This window comes from Saimiri boliviensis, chromosome 17, assembly GCF_048565385.1.
Source record: "Saimiri boliviensis isolate mSaiBol1 chromosome 17, mSaiBol1.pri, whole genome shotgun sequence".
NCBI lineage: Eukaryota > Metazoa > Chordata > Mammalia > Primates > Cebidae > Saimiri > Saimiri boliviensis.
The window spans coordinates 26656919-26673754 of record NC_133465.1 but is presented as its reverse complement, the minus strand read 5'-3'; the positions used below and the strand labels follow the sequence as shown (position 1 = coordinate 26673754).

The 16836-nt window shown below is 43.5% G+C and overlaps 1 protein-coding gene across 1 annotated transcript in view; it reads right to left on the bottom strand.

Annotated features, from left to right (window-relative positions):
- Positions 1 to 16836, bottom strand: part of ASIC2 (acid sensing ion channel subunit 2) — a 277373-nt gene that overhangs the window by 9840 nt on the left and 250697 nt on the right. The window contains exons 4-6 of the mRNA XM_003933026.4: positions 5583 to 5733; positions 3088 to 3144; positions 1214 to 1367 (exon numbers count right to left, since the gene is read on the bottom strand). Of these exons, the coding sequence (XP_003933075.3) occupies positions 1214 to 1367; positions 3088 to 3144; positions 5583 to 5733 (362 nt within the window). The remainder of the gene's footprint in view (positions 1 to 1213; positions 1368 to 3087; positions 3145 to 5582; positions 5734 to 16836) is intronic.

The window sequence follows — 16836 nt, the reverse complement described above, 5'->3', positions numbered from 1 at the left end:
ACACAGGCTGCAATTCAAATACTCATCAGCCACAGGTGGCCAGCAGCTACCCCACTGGGCGTTCCAGATACAGAACATTTCCATCATTGCAGAACATTTGTCCTGCTGGGGAGCAGTGGTCGAAATGCAAACTTGAGTCTGTCACTCACCTCTGAAAGCTCTTCAGTGGCTCCCTATTCTGTTAGAATGAAGCCCACCCCCTGCACCTGCTCGGCTCGGCCAAAAGATTCTCTTGCTCTGACACATCCATCCTCCCCTGTGAAATTCTCTCTTCTGCCCTGTGCTGATGGTCTCTGCTGAGTCTCTGCCAAGGATACTCACTTCCCCCATGCTTTCATTCATTTATTCTGTTAAAACACATTTTTTGAGTACCAACTCTGTGCCATTTGCTCCACAAGTACTTGGCAGACAGAAAGAACAAAAAAGACAGTTTCCTGCCTTCAGGGGGCTTTCAATCTAGTGTGGCAGACAGGTCATAAACAAGGAAACATACATGAATATGTAATTACACACTGTGCTGTTATAAAGGAAAACACCAGAGGACTTGGAGAGAAAAGTAACAGGAGTGCACCTAATCTAGATGCCTGAGATAACTGCAGTTTTGTTTTTATTTTTATTTGTTTCAGAGACAGGATCTAACTATGTTTCCTAGGCTGAGCTTGAACTCCTGGCCTGAAGCAATCCTCCCACCTCGGCCTCCCAAAGAGTTGGCATTACAGGCACGAGCCACCATGTCCAGCTGGAGATGACATTTAAATGGACACCTGCTTAAGGAGGAACCAGTTAGGTGGAGAATGGGAAGAAAAGAATTCTAGGCAGAGGAAATAGTACGTGCAAGGTCTGCCTGGAAAACTATACACCTTTAAAAAAATCTCTGAAGCTTACCCTAATATTACCCCCATGCAAGCTGCAGCTAACCCATCATTCTCTCCTTCCGTATGCATCCCCCTATGATAGCCAAAGTCACCCTATATGGGATTCAGTTGTGGGCTTGTCTCCCGGTAAGACTGCAAGCTTCTTCAGGGCGGGGGCTGAATCTTACTCATCTTTGTCTTTGTGTTCTGAGCATAGAGCACAGAGCTTGACACACAGAAGGTGCTCAATTAACATTTGCTAACTTGAACCAAATATCTTTACTTTCCTCCTTGATTGCCTCCAATTTCCTCCTTACCCATTTCCCCCTTCCCCTGCCGACCATGCCCCCTCAACTTACGAGATGTATTTTTCTGATTTGTTAAATTTCTTCTCAAGGTACTTGGCTGATGTCTTGCTGGGGATCTTCACCATGGAGAGCTCTTTGTTGTAACGGGTCAGGTTGCAGGGTGTCCTGCAGAGACAGTAATTGCTGTCCTTTTCCGCCAGCAGACCTGGAGGGACCAGGGAGGTGGGGCTTAGTCAGGTGTGAGGACTGGGATTTCTAAGGGCCCAGAGTAGCTGGATTCTAGCAGCTGAGAAGTGAGGTGGGAAGGGGTGCCGGTCCAGGGAAAGTGAGGGGCGGGGATTGTGGAGGGTGGGGAGCTGGGCTTTCGCTGTAGGTTGAGCTTGTTTTCCTTCTGCCTCCTTTAACGGTCATGTCACTCTTTAAAAATTGTTGAAATGTTGCCACTTTTGCAGAGGTCTCCAAGAGAATCCTAGTGCCCTCAGCTTCCCATGGCGTCTAGCCTCAGTATTCTCATCCATAGAGTGGGCCACCATCAACGCAAATGTGGGAGACTATTTTACCTGAAACCCAGGGCTCTCTGCCATTCCCACTGGGGCTCCCTTACAGCCAATGCCCACCTCCTCTGGGTTAGGATGTAGGCAAAGATCCTTCAATTCCTTTCCCTGGAGGCCACTCCTTGCATCTGGAACCTTTCTGGCCCTCTCCTCTCTTCTTCCAATTAGACATAAAATTTAAGGCACCATTTCCCTCTGACAAAGACTTTCTCCCTGATCGGACTTAGCCAGGCTCTTCAGCGCCCTGTTCTCAACTAGGCCTTGACCTTGGCCCCCATCCATGCTGGACCTGCCCAGCCCAGTTTTAGCAAGAATCCTGCTTAAGTCAGTTTAGAGAGAACCCCCAACCCTTGATATCTGATCACCTTGGCCTGCCTTCAGCAAGATTTCCCCCTACCATGGATGTTTTCTCTGGGTAATTTTCCATCTACTGACCCCTTGCTCTGCTTGATGGCTGTGAATCTCCAGCTGTCTTGGCTGTATTCTGAGTTGAGCCCCATCCCTTTCCCCTACTGTGATACTCTTGACACCTGTTGCGGTTGCCCTGAATAAAGACTTCCTTACCATTTTAAATAGTGTCAGAATGATTTTTTTCTTTAACACCTCACTTCCCTTTTCCTCTAGCCACTCAGTGTTTCAGGCTACCCCGGGTTTTGCTGAGTCTTTGCACATATCAGAAGTCACTCCCTCTCCTCTCAGCCCGGCCACCCTCTCTAGTCCTCCTGGAGGTATCCGGACCTGAGGCCAGCACTGCCTCACTTGGCTCCGGCAAGTGCAGATGCTGAACAAATTTGAGTGCACATTGTTTAAAAATTCTGCCTGTTTTGATTATAAACCATTTCCTGGGTCCAGAGAGTGGGGAGCATGCAGAGTGTGTCCAGCCCTCCGCCACCTCCCCCAGGCTCAATGGAGCATAAGAAAGATGGGACTTCAGAATCGCCTTGGCCTCCCCATGTAGACACTAGCAGAGTGAGTGTGTGAGGGGAGGTATTGCCAAGCTCCTCTGGTGGCCACCTGGCCGTCCGCTGTCTATCCCCTCTCCTTCTCTGTCCTCTCCCCTGCATTCTTCAGCACCCTCCATTTCCCCTGAAACCTACTCCTCCATCTCCAGCTTCCACACCTCCTTTCTCTCCCTCAGTCCCATTTCCAGCCCCTCATTCTCTTGCGCCATCTCCTTCCCCAACATTCTCTTCTTCCTTTTCTCCATCTGCCTCTCCCATTGCTGCAGTGACTCTACCCTGCCAGCCACTTTCTTCTTATCCTTTCTCCATTCTTTCTTCTGCTTGATCTTTCCCCACACCAAGATGATCTCTATGATCTCAATCTCAGGCCCCCTGCCTCCAGGATTCCATCTGTCCCCTGAGTACTGACCTAGGGCAGGCTCTGCACACTCCTTGTGCTGCTCAGGGGTACAGAAAGGGGCATCCCCTGCAAAGAAGAAACACCAGACAGTTACTCAGGCAGGAACATTCATGTCAGAAACACTTCCTCTGCTTTGGGCTGAGGGAAGGGGTGCCTCCTGGCAGTTGAAGGGGCAGCGGCTGCCAGCGGATAGTTCGAAGGGAGCCTTGGATCACAGTGCACCACTGAGCTGGAAGGCTGGCTTATGATCTGCTAAGTGAGTTTGGGCAGGCTGTTCACCTCCTTGAGCAGGAGATAGTTGGATCTGTATGGCTGACTTCTCCCATGTTGTTCTGTAGGTCCAGCCACCTCCTGTGGGTGACAGGTGAGCTTGCCTTGAGAACAGAGACTGGGGAGGCAGTGACGAGCACCTTGTACGCTGGCTATACATCATCTTCTTTACCCATTCAGGTACCCTTTGAGTCGGAAGCACTGTATCTGTTTTACCCGTGAGAGTTTTGAAGCTTATACATCCTACCTTCCCAGGACACCAAGGCTGGCCGTGATGAAGGCTTTGAACAGAGGTCAGCCTGATCCAGAGCTTAAAGCTCTTCTCAAGACAACCACACTTCTGTATGGGATCAAGGGTTGCACTGTGTTTCTTCATTGCTTTGTTCATAATTCCACGTTAGTAACTGAGATATCAGTATTAGTGCATGGGTGTGATTGACATGTCTATTGCTTGCCTTTGGCTGAGGGTTGGTGGGGAAAACCTCATTGGCTGGTGGCCTAGTCTGAGCCTCAGATGAGTAACATTCCCCACTGTGAGCTCTCCTCACTGGGTTCTCTTTGTAGAAGCCCAGGATCTTTTTATTTTTATTTTTATTTTTATTTTTATTTTTTATTTTTACCAAGTGCTAAATTTCAAGTCCTCCATAATGTTTTTCCTTATCATTTTCCCAAAACCCTTTTTCAGAGCCGAAGAGTCAATATGCTTTCTCCTTTCCAAAAACAACAGGTTGAATGACATGTTTCCCTGTTTGCTCTGTCTTCTAGGAAGCTCACAGACCATTTTATTATTCTTATTTAAAACATACACATTTATTATTATGTTACAGTTTTGTAGGTCAGAAGTTAAATATAGGTTTCATTGGTTCAGAATCAAGGTGTTGGGTGGGAGGCCAATGTTCTTGTTGGAGGCTGTAGGGGAGAATTCATTTCCTCGCCTTTCCCAGCTTCCAGAGGCCACCCCCACATTCCCTGGCCACCCACATGCATCGACTCCCCAGAGTCTTCCATGTTCAGATTGAACAAGTTCGCATCTCTCTGACTCTGCTTTCATAGTCACATTTCCCTCTGACCCTGGCTGGAAAAGGGGAATTGATTTTGAGGACCCTGATCAGATGGGGCCCACCCAGATAACCTCCCCACTTAAAGTTGGTAACCTTAATCATTTTGGCAAAGTCCCTTGTGACAGAGGCAATTTTAAAGATCAGTAATTTAAATCTTAGATTACTAAGGAAATTGCTGATAACGAATGAAATAATTCAGAATGTAGCAGTGAAGATGTTCATTTCAGCATGGGCTATAACAGAAAACAATTGATAATGAGCTGAATGTCCAGTATAAGGATTTAGTTAAATAAAATTGAATGAAGTATGATATAACCATGAAATAGCAGCCACTAAATATAATAGCAACATTCCTGGCATATAGTAGGTCTTCAGTCAACATGACTTTTGGTTTCCTCTTCCAACATGCTAAATAACAATCACTGACTTTCATGGTTTACAAAGCATTTTCATATCCTAGCCTAATTTTCACCTTATAACAACTAATGATTGTGTCTTAAAGATCGTAAAAGTGAGAACAGAGAGGTTTAGTCACCATGTATCACAGTCAATGAGTGGAAGAATCTGAATTAGAAACCCAGGCCCACTCGTGCTTCCTTGCTGCCCCACCACGTTCTTCCTCCCCTGATCAGCTTTCCACTCTGCACTTCAGCCTCTGATGAGCCAACTGCATGAGATGGCCACATGGCATTGTTAGCCTGACATCAGAGGTGTCATTACATGCACATTTATCTGCCGGCTAATAGAACTTTGCCTCATTTGAAGGAGTGCTAGACATTTGGATGCAAACAGGGGAAACATCCGGATGAAAGCAACAAACATCTGGATGCTCAAACACGTACTACACGAGATGCAAGAATTGCAAGCATCCAGTTATCTGGACACTATACTCTCAGAGGTAAGAGCAGCAGACAATTGGCAAACATTGAACACTGGGATGAGCATTCCCCAAACACTAGTTGCTTCTGGACACCAGGATGCTGCTTTGGTTGCTGGACTAGAAGTTTCTACCTGCCCTCTAAATGTTTAGACATCAAATCACAGAGTCTTCCCAGAATATCACCCTTTTGGATGCTAGTGAAGTGGGTGAAGTGTTTCCCATTAGGACAAGAAATGCAAGGCGGGTCTCAGGCAGGTCCCAAGGCCCTGTGGCCGCCCTGCTCTGGCACTGACCTGGCATGTGGACCATGCGGCAGTTGCAGTTTTCCACGATGTAGCGGGTCTCACAGTCAATCCTACAGGCGGTGATACTGTAAACAGGAAAAAAGTCGAGGCCCATCTCTGAGGATCGGCACTCACCCCACGGCGGGGGCAGGTATGTGAGCTGCAAGACAGGAAGGAGGGGGCGGCAGTCAGCCTCCACAGACTCAGTGGCTGGTTCCTTTACTTAATCAATAAACAATTATTGAGCATTTACATACTGTTAACTTTATAGATCTTCAACATCTGGCTCCAATACTAGTTTTCTTACCTTACCTTAATTTTTTTTTTCCCTAGGGGCAAAGTTTCATTATGTTGCCCAGGCTGGCTTCAAACTCCAGGGCTCAAGTGATCCTCCTGTCTCGGCCTCTCTAGTAGCTGGGACTACAGGTGTGCACCATCACATCCAGCCATAATATATCTTTTATAGCCTTCCCACAAATGCAGTTCCCCTCAGAGTCTCTTACCTACTCCCACATTTTGTCATCTCGCATCTCTTGGAAAGACCCAACTAAATTCCACTCTCTTGGTTTGAGACGTTGGAAGCCCAGACCTAAACTTGAAGGACAAAACTCAGAATAACCTAGACCCGGAGGGAGATTCAGAATGAAATCACTCTAGGCACTATCCTTGTTATTTATAGTTCTGGGCCTGGACTAGGGAGACTCTTCCAGGTCATGCTGTAGAGGGCACCTTCTCCCTTTGAAGAAAATTACACTCCTATTCTCAGAGGTTCAGTGATCATAAATGTTCTCCTAGCATCTATGGTACTTGCCTAGTGGGAATGGGAGGGGTGAAGGATGAGGGAACTAATGGTGGTTGAACATTTTCTATGTGTTAAGTCCTTTATATTTATTTTTTTAAGATTAAAGAATAAAAACACAATAAAATGTACAAATAATAAGTACACTGTTAAAATATATTTTAACAAATGTGTATGCCCACGTTACCAGCACACTAACCAAGATAGACCACATTTTAAATCACCCTAGAAAGTTCGTTTCTGTCGCTGTCCAATCAGTCCCCTACCTACCCAGGTAAACACAGTTATGCATTCTCGCACCATAGGTTGCCTTTGTCTGTTCTCAAACTTCATATAAATGAAAGCTTACACTGTGTCTTCTTTTGGTATTAGCTTCTTTCACTCAACATCATGTTTTTGAGGTTCATCTACATGGTCATTTGCAACAGGAGTTTTCTCCTTTTTTTTTTGAGATGGAGTTTCACTCTTGTTACCCAGGCTGGAGTGCAATGGCGCGATCTCGGCTCACCGCAACCTCCGCCTCCTGGGTTCAGGCAATTCTCCTGCCTCAGCCTCCTGAGTAGCTGGGATTACAGGCACGCGCCACCATGCCCAGCTAATTTTTTGTATTTTTAGTAGAGACGGGGTTTCACCATGTTGACCAGGATGGTCTCGATCTCTTGACCTCGTGATCCACCCGCCTCGGCCTCCCAAAGTGCTGGGATTACAGGCTTGAGCCACCGCGCCCGGCGAGTTTTCTCCTTTTTATTGCTGAATAGTTTTCCAGCATTATGTATGGACTACACTACGCTGGGTTTATCCATTCACCTGATGATGGGCATTTGGATTCTTTCCAGTTTTTGATAATCATGAAAAAACTCCTGTGAATATTTATACGTAAGTAATTTTGTGGACATATGTTTTAGTTTTTCTTGAGTAAATGGCTAGCAGTGGAATACCTGGTTCATAAGATAGGTATAGGCACAACTTGATAAGAAACTGCCCAACTGTTATCCAAAGTGGTCTTTCTATTTTACAGTTCCACCAGTAGTGTCTGAGAATTCTCATTACTCCACATCTATGCCAAATCTTGACTTCATCCACCTTTTTGATTTTAGCCATTTTTATAGGTATATAGTTGTGTCTCATTTGTATTTGCAGTTCTCTGATGGATGATTTTGAGCACAATTTTATGTGTTTATTGGCCATTTGTATATTCTTTTGTGAAATGTCTGCTCAAGTTTTTGTCCATTAAAAATTATTTTTTTTTAACTTTTACTTTGGAGTTGTAAGAGTTGTTTGTACGTTGTTGGCTTCAAGTCCTTTGTCAGATACTATATTGTAAGTATTTTGTCTATACTGCCTATAGTCTGTGACTTACCTTTTCATTTTCTTAATGGTATCCATTTAAACAAATCGAAACAGAAGATATAATTGATATACAATAAAATGCATCAATTTTAACGTACAATTTAATAAATTTTCACAAGTGTATAACACCCTTGTAATAATTACCCTAATCAGATACAGAACCTTTTCATGAACCCCCAGAATTTCCTATTTGCAGTCACTCTCTCCTCACCAACCCTCAGGCAACCCCCAATCTGCTTTCTGTTGTTATAAACTAGGTTTGCCTGTGTTAGTTTTGTATAAAAATAGAATCGGACAGTACGCATCTTTTTGTGGCTGGCTTCTTTCTCACAGCACAATGTTTTTGAGACTCATTCATGGTTTTGCATGTATCAGTAGTCCATTCCTTATTATTGCCTTGCTGTATTGGCTAGAAACTCCAGAATCATATTGGAAAAAAACTAGAGACAGAGGATATCTTGAATTGTTCCTGATCTTAGGAAAGAACATTCATTATTTTACCATAATATATTAGACATATATTTTTCTTAGATGTGCTTGTCAGATTGAGGAAATTCTGTCTTATTTTTCATTTGCAGAAAGTTTTTATCGTCAATGGTTACTATATTTTGGCAAATATGTTTTCTACTTCTATTGAGATGCCCACATGATTTTTTTTCTTCATTCTATTAACATAGCGAATGGTATTAATTGATCTGTCCATGTTGAACCCATCTTACATTCCTGGGATAAACTCCCCTTAGTCATAATATATTGTCTTCCTTCTATATTGCTCTATTGAATTTGTGGAGTTTTTTCTGCATCTATGTTTAAGAGGCATATTATATTTAATTTACTTTTCTTATAATCTCCTTGTCAAGTTTTGGTATTGGGAGTACGTTGACCTCACAAAAGGAGTTATGAAGGGTTTTCTCTTTCTCTATTTTCTGAATTTGTATAGACTTGTTACCATTTTAACTTAAATGTTTGATAGAATTTGCCAGTGAAGCCATCTGGACCTGGTGATTATGTGTATGCGTGTGAAGATTTTTAATTATGAATTCAATTCCTTTAATAGATATAGAGACATTCAGATTTTATATTTTTATTCTTGTGCTAGTTTTGGTAAGTTGTGTTTTTTCCCCAAGGAATTTGTTTATTTCATCTAAATTTTTAAATTTGTTGGCAAAAAGTTGTATGTAATATTCTCTTATCATTTTTTAATGTCTGTAGGATCTATAGTTATGTCTTTTCATGCCTGATATTGGTAATTTGTATTCTATTTTTTATTGTTAATAATTTCTAATTTCATTGTGCTTTGGTCAGAAAGATATTCCCCATAGTTTCATTTCTTTAACATTTATTGGGATATTTTTATGATACTGAACCATAAAAATAGACCAATGTTCAATCTTGCTGAATGTTCCATGTGCACTTGAAAACTATATGCATTCTGTAACTGTTGGTATACTGTTTTATAAAAGGCAATTGGGTTTAATTGTTTAATAGTGTTGCTTGGATCTTCTATATCTTTACTAAATTTTGATCTACTTATTCATCAATTTATGAGAGAGGAGTGTCAAAATTTATTAACTATGATTATGGGTTTGTCTGTTTCTCCCTTTAGTTTTCTCAATTTTTGCTTTGTGTGTTTCTGAAATGTATAAGGCATATACATAATTAGGATTGCTACATCTTCCTGATGACTTGATTCTATTATCATTGTGAATAATCATCTCACGCAATGTCTTTGTCTTGAATTTTACTTTTCATGACAACAGACATGGCAGCTTTATTCTCCTATTTATCTTCTGCATCTTTTCTTTTGTTTTCATCCTTTTACTTTTAACTGTCAGAATCTTTATATATTTAAGGTCTATCTCTTTTTGAATGTGTTTTTTAGGGTACGTCTATTTGAGTGTTGTATTTTATCCGGTCTGACAATCTCTGCCTTTTCATTGGAGCGTTTGATCTATTTAGACTTAATGCAATTCTTGATACAGTTGGGTTGAAGTTAGCATGTTGGTCTTTGTTTCCTATTTGTCCCCATTTTTATTTCTTCTTTTGTTATCTCTTTTCTGACTCTTTTTGGGTTAATTGAATATTGTTTTAGTAGTTCATTCTGTTTTCTCCATTGACTTTTGATTTATACCTCTTTGTATTATTACTTTTAGTTGCTCTAGGATTTACAATATTCATCCTTAACATCACAATATACTTTGAATTAATATTATATAAGTCCACATGCAATTCTATTTATATTGTTTCTGTGTCATACATTTTACTCCTACCTCTGTTATAAACACTATCATATACTGTTTTGTGTGTTTTTTTTTTTTTTTTTGAGCTGGAGTGCAGTGGCATGATCTCGGCTCACTGCAATCTCTGTCTCCTGGGTTCAAGCAATTCTCCTGCCTCAGCCTCCTGAATAGCTGGGACTACAGGCAGGCACCACCATGCCTAGTTAACTTTTGTATTTTTAGTAGAGACAGAGTTTCATCATGTTGGTCAGGTTGGTCTGCAAGAAGCATTATGAACAATGAAAATGGTAAGTATGTGGATAAATATAAAATGTTTTCTTTTGTAACTTCTTCAAAAGTCATTTGACATCATTTCCCATCAGGTGGAATAATTTCTTTTAACGTTTTTGTTTCTTTTTCTTTTTTTTAGAATGGGTTGACTTGCAGCAAAATTTCTCAGTTTTCACTGAAATACGTAATATTGGGCTGGGCATGGTGGCTCATGCCTGTAATCCCAACACTTTGGGAGGCAAGGCAGAAGGATTCCTTAAGACAAGGAGTTCAAGACTACCCTATGCAACATAGTGATATTGACGGCAGTGGCTGCTGACATCATACCAACTGCAGCAGGGAAGCACAGCTGGTGCTGCACACTCCCTGGAGCCAGTGGGAGCCCTGCCCCTTCTGAGTTAAGACTAGAGCTCCCCAGGCCACTGCAGCCACCCAAACCACAGCTGCAGACTTAGGCCTCCTGCGCTATGGAGCAAGCAGTCCCCAAACAGCAGCTGTGGATGCCAGACTCCCTGTGCTCTGAGGGGAGCCGGCAACAGGTAGAATCTACCTTCCCAGGTGCAGCTGCAGCTGTGGCACCCATGGCCGCAGACCTGGGCCTCCCACTCCAGCAAACAGTCAGGAGCAGGGGAGAAGCGGGAGCCCTGCCACTTCCAAGTTGGTGGGTGGGAGCTCCCAGGTACAGCTTTGGCTGCCCTACCAGGTGCAGGACCTGGGCATCTCTGCAGCCTGCACCCTCGGTGGCCCCAGAAAGTACCACCCCCAACCCATCCCTGCAGGCTCGTTGGTGTCTGCTCCCACTGCCTGACCTCCTTCTGCTCCTGGAGCCTCTTCTGAACCTGGAGCGAGGTTGAGGGCTGAGCCCCAGGGCTATGAATGCCAGCAGAAGACAGATTGATTCCTGGCCAGAAGGAGTCAGGTCCCCAGTAAGTCCCCACTTTCAGAACAGGGAAGGCCTGAAAGCTGTGGACCAGGCTTCCAGTCCTGCCCACTGGAGTTGGAACTCAAATGCCTCTTCCAGGCCCATGCATGGCTGCCCATGCATGAATCGGCATGCACTCTCTCCCCCCTGAGGTCTACAAAATCCCTGGGCTCAGCCAGAGCAGAACAGAGGATCACTAGAGGACTAAGAGGTGAGAGAGATGAGGGGACAGGACAACCAGCTTCACAGAGGAGTACTCTCTCTGCTGATAGTTGGAGGTGATGGGATGACCAGCTGCAGAGGGGAGTACCTTCTCCACTGAGAGCTGCAGAGATGACCTGCCAGCAGAGAGGAGCTACCCTCCAGGGCCTCCTCTCTGCAGAGAGCTGAACACTCGATGGGTGAGCTGCCGACAGAGGAGCTACCCACCCCTCTGTGCTGTTTTAACACTAAATAAAACTCTTCTTCTTCACCCTTCACTTGTCTGCATCCTTCGTTCTTCCTGGATGCTGGACAAGTACTCAAGCAAAGGTGCCATGGCCATAGAGGTTTCCAGCCAGAAAAATAGACACCCCAGAGATCCCATAACAATACCCTGTTTCTAGCAAGTAAAAAAATAGTCAGGTGTAGTAGTGCACCCCTGTAGTCTCAGCTACTCAGGAGGCTGAGGTGGGAGGATCTCTTGGGCCCAGGAGTTCAAGGCTACAGTTAACTATGATTGTGCCACTGCCTGGGTGTCAGCATGAGACTCCTCTAAAACAAACAAACACACACCAAAATCCAACTAAAAAACCCCACAATGTCTAGGTTTTTTATTTGTTTTTGAAACATTTGGCTGTAGATGGAATTCTACGTTGGTAAGTGTTTTCTTCCAGCGTTTCAAAGGTGTTATTCCTCTGTGTTCTGTCCTCTGTTGTTTCCGATGAGAATCAGTCCTATTCATTTTCTTGCTCCCTGCAAGTATTATGACCGCTTTTCTCCCTCTGGCTGCCTTTGTGATTTTCCCTCCATCTTTGCTTCTCAGGATTTAAACTACATTATGCTTAAGCGTGGTTTTCTTTGTGGTTCTCCTGCTTGGGGATTCTTGAGAATCCTGGACCTGTGAAATGATGCTTTCGAGCAAATTTGAAAAAATATTAGCCAGTATTTCTTCAACTATTTTTCTGCCTCATTCTGTCTCTCCTCTCTGGGATACCATTTATATGCATGTTGGACTACTCGATACTATTTGCAAGTCATTGGGGCTCTATTCCCTTCCATTAGTCTTTCTTCTCGTTATATAATATTTTAATAATTTTTATTAACCTGTGCTCGAGTTTGGCATTCATTTATTGTTCTGTATCCAATCTTTGATTGATTCCACACAACAATTTGTAAATTTTCAGTTCTAGGACTTTCATTTTTTAAAAAAAGTTTCCGTATCTTGACTAAAAGTTTCTCATTGTTTACATCTTTTTCTCCAATTATTTAACATGTTTATCATTGTTATTGTAATGTTACTGTTTTCTAATTCTGACACTGGGATTATATGTAAATCTATTTCTACTGGTGGTTTATTTTTCTTTTCATATTTTTTTCTCTTTCTTTTTGATTGCATACTGGGAGACAGTCATTTTCGTTACATACTGAACATTTAGGATAACTGTTTTTGGTGACTCTGGGTAGATTATCTTTCTCTAAATACTACTGAGTTTTGTTCTAGCAGGTGTTTAAATTAATGGTGAACTACTTTGATTTTGTGGAGACATTGTTTAAGGCTTTATTTAGAGATAGGTATATTTTAGTTTTGTCCTTAGTCCTGGGGTTTAGCTTCTGGCCTTGGGATGTGATCTTAACTCGTAAGGAATAACACTTCTGGGTTTAATGGAAAGCCTGAGTTGTTCATCAGGATTTTCTAATTTGGTGAGACTTATATTGCAGCCCGTCTCCCCATGCAGTGGCAGCAGCTGAAATGACTGCTCAGTTCTTTCAACTGTTGTCATCCCCCTGGGTTTTTTAGACTCTCTCCCTATCCACTTTCAGTTCAAAGTTCAACCTAGAATTTTAGGAGTATTTGTGCAAAAATTTGAGGGCTCCTCCTCCGTGGGTCCCTTCTTTCTAGAATTTTCCCTTCTAATTTTCAGCCTTTCTGGTAACTCTGAATACTGATTTCTGGTTCCTTAACTTAATGCCTGCTGGTTTCTGGTTGAGCTCCATCCCCAGTCTTCCCTTAGAACTTTGAAATGCCCTCGAGGGAGAAGTCAGGTAAATAAACGTGTGCTCTCCAGTTTGAGCCTGCTTTCGGTCTCGCTCCAGTGCTGTCAAAGAGTAGTTTTAAAATATTTTGTCCACAGTTTATGATTGCTGTTTCCAGAAGAGTTAGTCTGCTATTAGCTTCTCCACCATTACTGAAAACCAAAAGGCTTTATACTTACTTACTTTAATATTTGCAGGGCTTTTTTTTTTTTTGAGTTAGATGTTCCTATTATCATGTTACTGATAAGAAAACTGAGTTTCAGAGAGGTTAAGTAGCCTGTGCAATATCACATACCTTGTGAGGGGCAGAGCCAGCAGACTTCTGATCCTAAACTTGTGCTTGCTTGTGACACAGTGTCACAATGCCCCATATGTCAAGAAAATGGATGGGAGGGATGGAGAAATGCTTCAAGGAGGACTTTTCAGACTTTATTTATTTAGTTTTAGAGTCAGAGTCTTGCTCTCTTGCCCAGGCTGGAGTGCAGTGCCATGATCATAGCTCACTGCAGCCTTGAACTCCTGGACTCAAGTGATCTTCCTGCCTCAGCCTACCAAGGAGTTAGGACTACAGGCATGTGCCACTATAGCCAGATAATATTTTGAACTTTTTTTTATTTTTGCAGAGATGGAGTCTTGTTAGGATCTCAATCCTCCTGCCTCTGCCTCCTAAAGCACTGGGATTACAGGTGTGAGCCATCATGCCCAGCCTTTCTTTTGTTTTAATCTAAAAGTCCTGTTCTTCCTTTCCCATGAAAGTTTGCTCTACTTTGTCATATTCCTTCTTCTTTTCAGTTTATGAGCTAAGCAGGCTTTCACAGAGATTTCCTGTATGACTTTGAGTAAGTTACTGCTCCCCTTTGGCCCTTAGTTTCCCATCTGTAAACAGGAAGGAATTGGGGGCAGGCCACTGCCAAGTCCCATTCAAGTGTTGATATTCTCTGGTTTCGAATTGGTTGGATCCCTACATTGCTCAATATTGGATTCATGAACACATAATCTGGATTTTGGAAGGACTAATCATGCCTTTTGGGCAAGGACTGGGGGTCTAAAATGATGTAGATTAACTTTGGGGAGGAAACTCATTTCTTTCTCTTCTACTAAAATATGTTCTTACAATGGTTGGACAAGGAATGGAGCTGGTGAAGCTCTGGAGCCAGGCCAAAGTTTGTTCAGGGTCAGCCACCTCCCCATCTTTTTTTTGCAGAGGTCATAATTCAGATACCTCACCTACCCTGCTGTGGCTGGTTCATCATTTGCTCTATCAGCATCTCAGAAGCCTCATACAACAGCAGCTGGAAAATTACTGTGTGCACAGCACAGCACCAACTCTTGCTTACCAATCAGTGTCTGAAAGTGGGTTGGAGTATTTGTTTATCCTGAGTAAGCGAAGCCTCAGGGGGACCCTGAAACATCATCTCCAAATATCTGAAGGACTGTCTCAGGGAAGAAGAATTAGATTTGTTTTCTGGCATCCCAAGGGAAAGACAGACACAAGAATAGTTGTAATAAGGAACGTGGGATGATGATAATGTTAATTTTTGTTGCAGGCACTGCAACTAAACCTATTTGTGGTAGGCACAAAACCTATTTGTGGTAGGCACAAAACCTATTTGTGGTAGGCACAAAACCTATTTGTGGTAGGCACATTATAAGCATTGGATAAATTCTGGCTCAACATAAGGAAGAACTTTCTAACCCACTGGTATAATTCAATAATAAAATCACTGTCCTGGGAGTGAGTTCGCCATCACTAGCACTGTTCAAGCAGAAGCTATCCAACTACTTGTCTGGGATGGGAAGAGAGACTGATCCAAGCATTGGTGTACAGTTAGATGAGATGACTTCCACGGTCTCTTAAGCCCCTGTGTCTCATCCCAGACCTAAACTCCATTATTCTAATTTGAGAATGAGAGATAGCAGAATGACCCATGTAGAACCTTGAACTCCACTCTTTCATGAGGCAGCTTTGGGTCTCATGACTTTGGGTAAGCTACACAGCCCCATCCCTCAGCCCCAGCTTGTAGTTTCCTTGTCTGATTCACTAAGTTCAGTGCCCAGATGCTAGTAGGTGCTTGCCAAATCTTAGTTCTCATCTCCTTCTCTTAATAAACTCCTTCATGTCTATCTTTTCATTTATTCAACAAATATCCCAACCAGGCTCAGTGGCTCATGCCTGTAATCCTAGTACTTTGGGAGGCTGAGGTGGGAGAATCATGAGGTCAGGAGTTTGAGACCAGCCTGACCAACATGATGAAACCCGATCTCTACTAAAAATATAAAAATTAGCCGGGTGTGGTGGCATACGCCTGTAATCTCAGCTACTCAGGAGGCTGAGGCAGGAGAATCGCTTGAACCCGGGAGACAGAGGTTGCAGTGAGCCAAGATGGCACCATTGCATTCCAGCCTGTGAGACAGCGCAAAACTCCATCTCAAAAACAAAAAGCAAACAAAAAAACAAACAAAAAAATATTCCAGCTCCACCTTTCCACCTTGGCTCTCTTTACAATTTGGCTGAAATTTGTAGAGGCCAGCAAATCTCTGCCCTTTTTGGCTTAAGTTATTTTCAGTTGAGTTTCTTGTGATGAAGCCTCCTGCCCGGTTCAGACATCCGAGTCAAGATGTCACCAGACATGGGTCTATGGGAGTGGAGCTGGGAGAGAGATCTGCACTACAGACTTGAATGTGGGAGCCATTAGTGTGTAATGAAGCTGTGTGGTGGATGAGCTGGCCCAGAGATAGAGGAGAGACACCCAGGATCGGGATGCTCCTGTATGTCCTTGACAACTCATCCTCCCCCACCACTTTCTCCACTGTGCCATGGAACGGGAGGCTTTGATAATTGCTTAAATTTACGAACTGAGCAAGGAAGGCAGAACTTTTGTGAATGAATACCCTGGTGCATGTCTTTCATCACTCCGCTGTCTGAAGCCTCCCTCCACAGCCGCTTTCATTTTCTAGAGAAAAGCTGATGTTTGCCCTTAACCTGCCTGGGGACATTCTTCAATCATTGACTTTTCCAGCCTCTCCCAGACCAAAGATCCCAAGGCACACCAGCAGATGGCGCTGTAGCTAGCACAGTGGCCCAAGGCCCCCTCTGCAGCCCTTGCAGCCGAAAGGGGAGTCCAGCCAATCTCCCATCATTTGCCAAGCTCCCTGGGCCCTTTCCTCCTTTGTGTCTGCAGCTCACACTCTGAGCCCTCGACTGAGATGCTCCTGTGAGTGGATGCTGAGAAGATGATGAAACTGCCTAAGAGTCTGTTATTTCTGCTCCTGGAAAGGGCAGTAAGCATATATGAGGGGAGAGGAAAAAGGAGGGAAGGAGGGAGACAGGGAGAGACACCCCCCTAGCTCACTTGATGCCCACTGGCTCTTCTGTTATGTCAGCCACTAGGCCTCCTGCAGCAGAGATTGGACACGGTGCTCACAGGGCTGTTCCGGACATTTGCT